The 10,695-nt window shown below is 46.5% G+C and overlaps 1 protein-coding gene across 1 annotated transcript; it reads right to left on the reverse strand.

The window, feature by feature from the left end:
• Window positions 1–36: 36 nt before the first annotated feature.
• Window positions 37–10,609, reverse strand: PSMD13 (proteasome 26S subunit, non-ATPase 13). Its single transcript, XM_081238614.1, has 13 exons — window positions 10,424–10,609; window positions 8,684–8,762; window positions 6,788–6,822; window positions 6,648–6,703; window positions 6,373–6,416; window positions 6,101–6,187; window positions 4,965–5,136; window positions 3,842–3,921; window positions 3,636–3,761; window positions 2,061–2,123; window positions 1,389–1,469; window positions 1,082–1,198; window positions 37–514 (listed from the first exon to the last, which is right to left on the reverse strand). The coding sequence occupies exons 1-13, from the start codon at window positions 10,516–10,518 to the stop codon at window positions 419–421; spliced, it is 1,131 nt and encodes a 376-aa protein (XP_081094740.1). The 5' UTR covers window positions 10,519–10,609; the 3' UTR covers window positions 37–418.
• Window positions 10,610–10,695: the final 86 nt, after the last annotated feature.

The raw sequence follows: 10,695 nt of genomic DNA on the forward strand, positions 1-10,695 counted from the left end.
AAACAGAACCACGAAAAGGACAGAGCAAGGCATTAGTTATAGAAACATTCTCAAACCACGTTGGAAAACATGTTCACACAGGTGATGTAATGGAGGCCAACCCTGGAGTGGGCGCCCTGCACACCAGGGCTGCCCCTTCTGACTCCGGGGGCGGGGGGCCCACACTCCTGCTACCTCATCACTGAGCCTGGCGGCTCCTCCCCACCGCAGGCTATGGTGACAACCACAAAGGAGGCGTCCGCCTGTGGCGGGGCACCCCCATCGACGACAGTCCTCTGTGACAGTCTTCACAGCAAGAACAACAGTCCCTACTCCAAACCGAACCCCACCCCCACCCCCAATTAAACGCAGGTCTTCTCAGCTGCCAGTTTTACCAGCCGTGAAACACCTCTCCACAGACAGGTCAGGGCAGGGGAGACTAGGTGAGGATGTCGTGGGCCTGGTGCTCCACCAGCATCTCCATGCTCTTCACGTCGGTGCACCAGAACTCCAGGCGGTCCTTCATCCCCTTGATCTGAGGGCAAACCAGGACACACGTGTGTTAAGGCCCTTGGGAATCACAGCACCTGACAGGGCAGTCCTAAATTTCCAGCTAATCCTTTAGGGCAGCATTAATAAAAAGGACACATCAGAGCTGGGAAAGCGGGGTGTGTGAGATGGGATTATCCCAGCCAGTTCTTATCAGAAGGGCATGAGGAAACACTTGCTTGAAAGAAAACAGGCAAGAATAGAGGAAATCTATAGGATTAAATTTCCAGCAAATATAAATAAGATGGATATGAGCTCAAATCACGGAACCAGGCAAGCGTTTGATCGGAGCAACAATTTAAAGATAAGAGACATGATCAGCACACGCAGCACTGTCGTCACAATACGCTGTAAATGCAGGGTTCAAATCTCAAGCTTGCATGAAATTAGGTTCTTTGAAAAGCCCTTAGTCCCCAGAGCAGTAATTCATTCTCTGAAATCTCTTGTCTAATAATGCTTTCTTCCTAAATGGCTTCCATCCAAATGAAACTAGGCAGCACAGATACAACCCAAAACACCCGCAAAGCTGAACTATGTATTTCAAGCACATCACCTGTTGCAAATCCAACACGCGGGGCTGCACCCAGGTCATGTGAACCCGCTTATCCACCTCGTCAATACTGCCTTTCACCAGCCCCACCGAGAGGGCCTTCATCACCAGCAACTCCACCTGTGCAAAGAGGGGGTCGTGTAAGACACCCTGGTGTCAACACGCACGTACCTGCGGACCCCGCCAGCTGTGAAACACAAGGGGAACAAGGAGCAGTTTCTTTCTGTGACCTGAGTCTAGGGGCAGCAGGCTGACTGCCCCCCAAGAGCAGCTTTGCGGCTGCAACATCCCGAGTCTAAGAACTTTATACCTCATTCACGGTGATTTTAGCACTTTTGGCAATTTCTTCAAAAGTGAGTTGTCTATGATTGGCAGGTCGTGTGAAAGTCATCTGAAAAAAATTTTTGTTTATTAACTATTTTTCCAAAAAAAGATTGTCAGAGAACTGATTGATAAGGAATATGTCTGTCAATACTTGCTCTGAAAATACAGATCTTATTAGTACCACACATACTAAAACTTTCTTAACATTAGGCATATATCTTACCTCACTAAGCTTTCAATTCCTAGATAAGAAGGTGAAATACGCTTTATGGTAGTTTTCTACAAGAGTCACTATTCGTTTCCTGAACAAGTACTTGAGGCTGCCATGTGCCAGGGCTGTACATGGAGCTGGGGATTCCATGGGGAACTAGAAACACAATGTCCCTTTTCTCAAGGAGCTTCAATTCTAGTGTGGGAAACCGGATGAGCATGCAGACAAAGAACGGCAAGGGCAATGAGGTGGCGGCTCCCGTAGCGCAGGTGGTCGGGGAACACCTGTCTGAGGCGGCGTCATCTAAGCTGAGAGCCAAACACAAACTAAAAAGGCAAGTGGTGGCAGAGGAAGAGGAAAGGTGCTGGAGAGGGTGCGGGACAGGAGAGCTAGCCGCCCAGCTCAGGCTGCGCCCGAGGGCCTGGAAGTGGGCGGGGCCTCGCTTACCTCCATGAGACACAGCAACTGGATTTTCCTCAGAAGTTGGGCCTCGCTGGCTGCTAAATCAGGCTGCAAAGCGAAACGGTACCAGTTACCTGACCTGGCTTTGAAATTCTCTCTACAGCTGTCAACTGAACAAAAAGAAACTGGGCAGGGCCGAACACTTTAGATCACTGAGGCTCAGTATTCGCTTCAAGTGATGTGAACTTCACTTTTCTCAGGAAATCATTAGAAGAGTGCTTAGTTGAAGGCCTAAGGATTTTCCAAGACAAGGAGTTGACAAGGTAAGACTTCTGCCGTCACAAACACCAGGGAGCGGGGCCACAGGGTGTATGTAGGTGTTGCAAGAGGACTCCTGCGCAAGGAAAGGCAGGGAGGGCACAGCCGATGCCTGAGCGGGTCTGGGTGCACTGCCTGCTCAGTCAGCTCGGTGTCAATGGGGCCTCCGAGGAACACGCTGCTGAAGTTCCGGAGACTTGTTCTGAACTGAAAGAGCAAGTTACTAATTTGTCATGAAAAGTAGCATTGTCATGAGAACCAGAATGCACCTTCTGCACAACCTGTACAATCTCCTTGCAGTTGGGTCTAAAGGTTATTTGCTGAGCACAGAGCCAAACCGTGGAGAGCGGCTTCCTTGATTCAGACGTTTAGTAGCTCAGACCCCGACATGGGCAGCCGTGACAGCGACACTTCTGCTACAGCCGGGAACAAGTCAAGCTCTGCAGAAAGGGCCCCTCCCCCTGAACGAGCTCTTGCTGCCTGGACAGATACTGCTGGCAAGCACCTCTCAAGTTCCGACTCTTCCTGACATCTCCGTGCCAGCGTCTTTCTTTTTGAGTGGCACACCTTCCTGAGACGCCAACACACAGGCCTCGTTAGGCTGGCTGCATCCGCTTTCTTCAGAGCCCATTGTCATCTACTCTGTGCCCTTATGTGTGAGTCCTACAAGTTCACCTTGAACTTTGAGAAGATGGAAATTTCCAGAAAAGTACAAAGACTATAACACAACCATAATTCCTATCACCACTAACATTTTAGTAATTATTTGCTTCTAATAATTTCATTTAAAAAGAATAACCTTACTGTTAAACTTCAAATCCTTGTTAAGTGCTCTCCTCACTGACTCCCACTCAACACAGGCTCCTTCCCTCTCCCCCATGCGGACCCCTCTCCCCCCACTCCCCACCCCATGATCTCCCCATTCTCGTCACTCACTCACTCTAGCCCCACGCGCCCTACTTCACTTTGCCAACACGCTGAACGCTCCCTCCCCCTCTGCTGAGCACGCTCTTCCATACTCGTCGCTAGCTAATTCCTACTCATTCCTAAGGTCACACACAGAGCAGTCCTTCTTTGGGGAAGCTTCCGGCGACACCCCCTGCACCCAACACAGGGGAAGCTCTCTCTGCTTGTGGCCCTGAGCACTGTCCCAGTAACCGAGCTACCACAGCAACTGAACAGCGACCGAACCACCTGCTCAATGAGAGCAAAGTGGCGTGCAGAGGGAAGGCGCTCAGCAGACAGCAGACACACGGATGAAGGAGCTCCACGGGTGCTCCGCCAGCCCCGCCTGTGACTGACCTGCTGGCCCCAGGCGGTTTTCAGAGTCTGGAATCGCTCTACGTTGCCGCTGTTAAAGGCATAGAGGGTGTCAATCAGCCACTGCCGGTCAGTGTTCCTCAGTGACTCCAGCACGGGGTGCATGAGCTGTGAGGACGGAGACGGTCAGCTGACAAAAAGTCACAGTGTCCCCTGTGTTAAGGAATCTGCACCCCAGGCCCACTTACCAGCTCCCCAAAGTTGAAAACTCCCTCGCCAAGAAGTCCTGCTAGTCCCAGCGTGAAAGCTCTCTCTTGCTGCTCGGACACTATGGCAACAACACAGCCCCAGTTACACGCCAGGCACGAGAATCAGTCCCGTTTGGCTTTAGAAGTCTCACGTAAAATGTAAAGAAACTGTTCTGTGTAATGGTTATACTACAAAGCCCTATGATTAGTCATCTCTTTTAAAGTATTGGATTGACTTAGGTTATACCTGGAACCATATAAATGGCTTTTGTGGGAAAGGCACTCATTGCTTATCCTCACTGAACTATATATGAATCTCCTTCCATTTTTGGCCTGTCTGCTGCCGGCAGGTGAGCCCCTCGTCCCCTCGCCTGCGTGGGAAGCAGCACCACTTCTTGCTTATCTTCAAGCCACCACATTTAGCTTCTTTTGACTAGAACTCTGTTCCCTTATTCTCTTGACACATTAGTTGTTTTTTCCAATGTATTTTGTTCCCTTATTCTCTTGACCACATTTGTTGCTTTTTCCAATATATTTTTCTTGAGATGCAGCAATTAAAACTGTACTAACAATTTTAGGAGTTGCTGGTCCCCCTAGCTTCAACAGTATACTGTGAAAAACATCTAAAATATGCTGAAATAGGCTAAATTTCTTTTCTAAACACATATTCCTTGCACTTTTCCCAAAATTCACTGGTCACTTTTCTTTCCACCCTCAAACCCTTGAAAATTCCATGGTTTATTCCCCTGGGTCCAGCATTTCAGTTTTTACGACAAGAGTCCCAGGTTCAGGGATCTCACCGTGCCCTCCATCCTACGAGGGGTTAAGGCACCCGCATCACTGTCCTTCTCACAGAGGCCTCTGACTCAGAGAACAGAGAGACCTGGAGAAGGGGCAGGAAAGGGGCTACGAGGCGCGAGCCTCATTTTCACCTGAATTAAACGCTGAAGACAAATACAATGCAGAAACGAAGCTTAAACAACTCTTCCCACCACATGGACTTTCTTCTAAAAGGAATGAACACATCTGAATAATTCCTGAGATCGGCTGCCTCAGGCATGTCACAGCTGCTATGTCGTGTGAGTGAGCTCCTCGTGTGACATGGACTTTCTGGCCACGTTACCTGGCAGATCCTTGATGTCAACACAGCCCAGAAACCGCAGCGCATCTTTGTAGTAGGATGCGTGGTTTCCGATTGTTTGATAGTATTTACTGGAGAGGTCGTAGAAACGACTGTGAACGGATGTCACCCCAGGGAGGTTATTGAGCATTTCTTCAACATCTTCAATTGTTTCCTACACACAGCAAATGAGATTGTCTTTTTTTTGTAACTTGAAACATTTTTCAAGTAACATATAACAAGATGAAAAGCAAAAGCCACAAATGACTGATAAATTTGACTACGTTAAAATGGAAAACTTCAGTTCATCCAACACACAGAAAAAAGAACAAAGACAAGCTATAGACTATGAAAAGATATTTAAAGCACATGCAACCCATTGGGGAATATGACCAAGGCTAAGTAAAAAACTCTTAAAAATCAAGAGAAGATAAGCAACACAGAAAAATGGGTAAAAGAAGATAAAACGGGCAATTTATAGAAGTGGAGACATGAGCAGAGTGGTCAGTAAACCACCAGTAATCAAGAAATATAAAGTAAACTTTCAGTGAGATACCATCTCATCTCAACAGATCAGTAAGAACTGAGCAGCCTGAATATACCAAGTGTTGAAAGTATGGAGCTTCGGGAGAGCCTGTATGATGCACTGACCACAGAAGTTGGTCTGCTATCCATGTTCACACCTATCCCCAAAATTACACTAAAATGAAAGTAAGAAAGGCATAAACACAGACAGGAATCTTCAACAATGATAATTAAGAAGCAGGGAGGGCTGGGTCAATGGTGAATGGCGAGAACCCATGTGCTGTGGACCACTGGAGGCTGTGTGGGCTCCTGCTGGATGGGCGTGCTGTGATCACACAGGGGAGAACTCTGTTTAAGGGCAACAGGCATCGTATCAACAACTTATTCTTAAGTGGATTTGAAAAGAAACCCCCCCCACACACACACAGAACAACAAGGCAAAGTGGTGAAATGTCAACAATGGGAGTCCGAGGTAAGGGTAGAGGAGAGTTCTTTTGCTATTTTTGCAACTTTCTTGTAATTTAAAATTATTTAAAAATAAATAAAGAAGAAAAATAGGATTTTTGCCCCCTACAACTTTAAACAACGATAAATCTGTACTGCGGCAATCTCACCTTTGTAACTTGTAGGTCCCCGATATTTAATTTTAGAGCTCCAATTGCGGTTTTACACAGGATCACTGCCTCATCGCTACTTTTCACCTAAAGAATCAGAAACAAGGGAGCCTCAGAACTGTGGGCAGCAGACTAACAAGGAAGGTATCTGTACACTGATTTAACCTGCAGGACTAGAGACACACTGGTCTCTAGAGTTGTGAACAGTGAGCACAGACACAAACTATAAGTCAAATATATTTTAAAAGATCTGACTCAAACTTCACATTTACCTTCTCACGAGTCTTTTCCAGAAAAGTAAGAGCCACATTAGGATCTAGAAAAGAGAGGACAAAGTCAGAAGAACCACCAACAGAGCATCTTTACAGATTGGTTTCGACCACCCAGGACATTTTCAGGTGGGATGGTCTTCAGGTTTAGACCATAAAATACAACACTTAGAATTTTACATTTTCTACTGAAATGCAGAAGTTCAAATAACTTATACTTCAAGATCATTTAAATTACCATTAGGATCTATTCCTTTATGAAACAAAGTGAGACTCACCAGTCATCTGTCTAACTACATGAAGAATGATTTCTACCAGGGACAAAGGATTCACCCTGAAATAAAAACCACATCTTTGAGTGTCAACAAATACCAATGTATACATTTTCAAAAACAAAAACTGACAAAAGAGTTTTTACCTGTGTTCAAACTCACTGATGAAGTTTTCATAAAGCTGTAGAACCAAAACATGGAGAGTAATTACAGGATGTCTTTCCCTCAGCAAAAGCAAAACTTCAGACACTACCATGATGCCCATCACGCAGTAGGCATTGCATAACTGTTTGCTGAATGACAGAAGACCCATATTGGGGCTTATTAAGTTCACATAAATGATCACCAATAAATTACTGAAGAAAGCTACGTTTTTTTTTTTTTTTTTGCTGGCTTTGGGAATTAGAACCCTGCCCTGTGAGAATCTCCCGAAGACCAACTTCTCTATTCGTCCTCCAAAGTATGCTGAGTAAAACAGACTATCAGCTTGAAAGGTTCACTAACCTGACAGAGGTTAGAAGGTTGCAGGCTAATTATGTCCCATTATCAAATATCTTAGCCATTCAGCAAACATTTGAGCACTTGCTCAGACCCTTTGCTAGGCACTACAGGCAGAGAATGTATAAGACAAAAACTGAGGCTTTAAGGAGCTTCTGGCCTAGTAGAGAAGAGAGACTTGCAAACAAATAAGTGAAAACGCTGTGAGTTAAAAAGCACATAGCTGGATTAGCCAATGAGAGAGGTTGCAAATATTCTGCTATGAGTAGAAAGTGATTTAAAGACAAGAAGCCAAGGAAGAGAGACGAACAATGATGAATTATCCATAACTATGATACAGAACCTTAGGGAACAAATATTAAGACAGCTCTAATTTATCATTTTCCCACATATTCCAGAAGACAGCATGCCTAGCAAAATCTCCAGGCTTACAGATGATTACAAGTTCCTTTGAGTAGTAAAATGTCAAACTGGTAGATATAAACCACAAGAAAATCTTAGAAGCCCAGATGGTGGAATAACAAAGTGGTAAGCTTCACTGTGCGCACATATAAAGTAATGTATTCAGGGCAAATAATCCAAACTATCATTATGAACTAGCTTGCAGTTCCAATGCTTGAATCAGTTCCTCTGATTCATCCAGAATCCAAGAGAAAGACAACAAGGAGAGATGTCAGGAAAGACGTCAAAGAGTAGGCTACCAGTGAACAAATCTGGGGCGGGGGTGGGTTTGTCAGGGGATCTGGGAAAGGCTGGGGCAGAGAGTGTATTTTTCTGTTAACAAAATTCTAGAAGTGCTCTATTACAGAGGCAGCATGATACTAAGCAGCATTCCCCCTCCAAGCCTCATGTCCCTCAGTGAAGCACATCTTCCACGCTGCCCAGGACAAAGTGTTCGGGCAAACAAGCAGAGTCAGTGGGGGAGAGGGAAGAGGAGGGACGGCAGTTGTAACAGTTGTCCACCTTCCCTGGTGGTCCAGGGGTTGAGACTCCACGTTCCCAATGCAGAGTTTGAACCCTGGTCAGGGAACTAGATCCCGAATGCCGCAACTAAGAGCCCGCATGCTGCAACTAGATCTCGCACGTGGCAACGAAGATCCCTCGTGCCCCAATTAAAACCCAGCGCAGCTAAATAAATTTTAAAAAAAATCTATAAACAATAAGATACAGGGGCATGCTAAGAAAGAGCATTTTAGGTTGGGATTTTAGAAGAAGCCAGAATGTCTGTGTTTGAATCCTCTTCTGTCACTTATTAGCTGTGATCTATGGCAAGTCGCTTAATCTCTTGGTGTCTGCCTTTACATCAAAAAAAAAAAAAAAAAAAAAAACAGGACAGAAATAGGACAGCAGTAGTACTTATCTCCCAACGCTGTTACGAGTGAATGAGTAAATGTGTAAAGCACTCAGAACAAATGGCACCTGACAAAAAGTGGTGGCTGAACAGGCTTATTGTTATATATATTATTATTGTAAAGCCCACCTATTATTTTAAAAAATACTTGAACACATTTATATACTCTGACCTAGCACGGCAAATCATTTACCTTAATGAGACCATCTCCTTGGGCAAAGCATGGGTCCTGCACAAAATCAAGCACCTGAAGTGTCAGCTGATGCCACAACCTGAAAAACACAAGGCTCTTAAGACCTATAATCTAGCATCAGTCACAGACATCTTCACCCTTGATGGTCCTATCAAATAACAAATACTAACCAGTCTCTACTGTGTAATACAAGAATGCTAAAGCAGATGCTTTTTAAAAGCTGAGTTCTTTCCCTGGCTCTGCTACTCAATGGTTATGTCACCTTGAGATGACTTAACCTCTCTAAGACTCAGTTTCCTCAGCTATAAATGGAGAACACCTTTCCAGCCTACCTCAAAGGGTTATTGAGAGGCTTGACTGGAAGCAAGAACTCTGGAATCATACATACCTAATTTGAAATCCTGGCTCTTCTACCAATTAGCTGAGTATCTCAGGGAAGGAGCTTAAACTGAGCTTCAGCTTCCTCATCTTTAAACAGGATGAAGGACTGAATGAGCTACTACAGAAAGCCACTAGAACAATGACATAGCACATTTGAAACCAAAGGCTAATTTCTAAGAGTGCAAATAAAATGCTCTGAAAAATACAAAGTGCTACACAAGTAATTATTTGCCAAAAACTAAGAATTTTCTCTCAAAAATTGCTAATAGCAGAAGGCTAATGAACATCATCAAAACACATACTGAGGGCTTCCCTGGTGGCGCAGTGGTTGAGAAGTCCGCCTGCCGATGCAGGGGACGCGGGTTCGTGCCCCGGTCCGGGAAGATCCCACGTGCCGCGGAGCGGCTGGGCCCGTGAGCCATGGCCGCTGAGCCTGCGCGTCCGGAGCCTGTGCTCCGCAACGGGAGAGGCCACAACAGTGAGAGGCCCGCGTACCGCAAAAAAAAAAAAAAACAACCCCAAAACCCCACACACTGCATATCCATGTGAAAGGCACTATGCTAAAGGCTAGGGTTGGTAACAGGGAGGTATTACAAGAGGTGTATTTTTCTATGGAACATCGCTAAACCAACGCCAGCAACTCATTCTATTCACTTAAAAAGAGGTTACTGCTTAGCAACTGATAATTTAATTGTTCTGAAATTCACCCTGTTTCTAAGCAAAACCAAACTCTGAGACCTCTCTAGGAGCACAAATCCCAACATGAAATGCAATAAAAAGTATGGGCCATGGGAGAGAGCAGAAGTGGTTGCACCCCACCGTGTAACCTGAGGCAGAATTAACAGGGGAAGAAAACCCCAAACTGCACTGGCCTCTGGTTTATCTGTTCCAGACTGCCGAGAAAGATAACTGTAGCTACAGTGCCACTATGACAAAGTCAAGTACAAGACACTGCTACCTGTTATACAAAATGTATGGCAGCCTAACCCCGAAAGGGTGTTTTGCTTGTTTGACTGGAATCAAGAGGCAAAATCACAGCCCTGAACCGTTTTCGTAAGACCAGAAGGAAGGGGAGTTTCGAAGCCTCAGTCACAGCCCCTCGGTCCGGAAGGCAGTGAACCCTAGATCCCCAAACCCAGCCTATGGCTCTCCTCCTCAGTCCTTGTGGGATGTCACCCCTCTCCCTCGTCGGCCCTGCCTTCCGGGTTCCTCAGCGCACCTCCTCGGTCTAGCCTGTCCCCACTCTCTCCACACGGGTCTGAGCGCCCTCAGTCCATCAAGGTCCCGGGCCTCCCCCGTCCCCACTCCGTGTCGCTCTCCTATCCCAGGACGCCCGGGTCTCCTTGGCTCGGCGCTCACTTCTTAGTGTAGAGCTCCTCTAGACGGTGCCACACGGCGGCCTGGCCGGGCCCGGAGCTCTGGCTCTGCTGTAAGAAGCCGGGTACGTCCTTCATGACGGGAGGAAGACGCCGGGACAGCGGTACTGCGGGGATGACCAGGCCGCGGGCTAGGGCTACCAGAAGTGCTCACTCACTTCCGGCGCCGCGTCGCGCGGGGCAGGCCGGGAACGCCATACGCAACGTGAGGCGCCCGCTGGTTGTCATGGTAACCGTGCCTATTTCCTTCGGGCA

The sequence above is a fragment of the Mesoplodon bidens genome, assembly GCF_964165515.1.
Source record: "Mesoplodon bidens genome assembly, chromosome: 7".
Classification (NCBI taxonomy): Eukaryota; Metazoa; Chordata; class Mammalia; order Artiodactyla; family Ziphiidae; genus Mesoplodon; species Mesoplodon bidens.

What these genes read in the sequence shown, in the direction of transcription:
- PSMD13 (XM_081238614.1), bottom strand. Translation starts at nt 10,518, where the DNA reads ATGAAGGACGTACCCGGCTTCTTACAGCAGAGCCAGAGCTCCGGGCCC. An exon ending in GAGGAGCTCTACACTAAGAA is followed by an intron (nt 8,763 to 10,423) that starts GTGAGCGCCGAG and finishes TGTGTTTTTCAG; the next exon opens with GTTGTGGCATCAGCTGACAC. An exon ending in TGTAGTTAGACAGATGACTG is followed by an intron (nt 6,417 to 6,647) that starts GTGAGTCTCACT and finishes TCTCTTTTCTAG; the next exon opens with ATCCTAATGTGGCTCTTACT.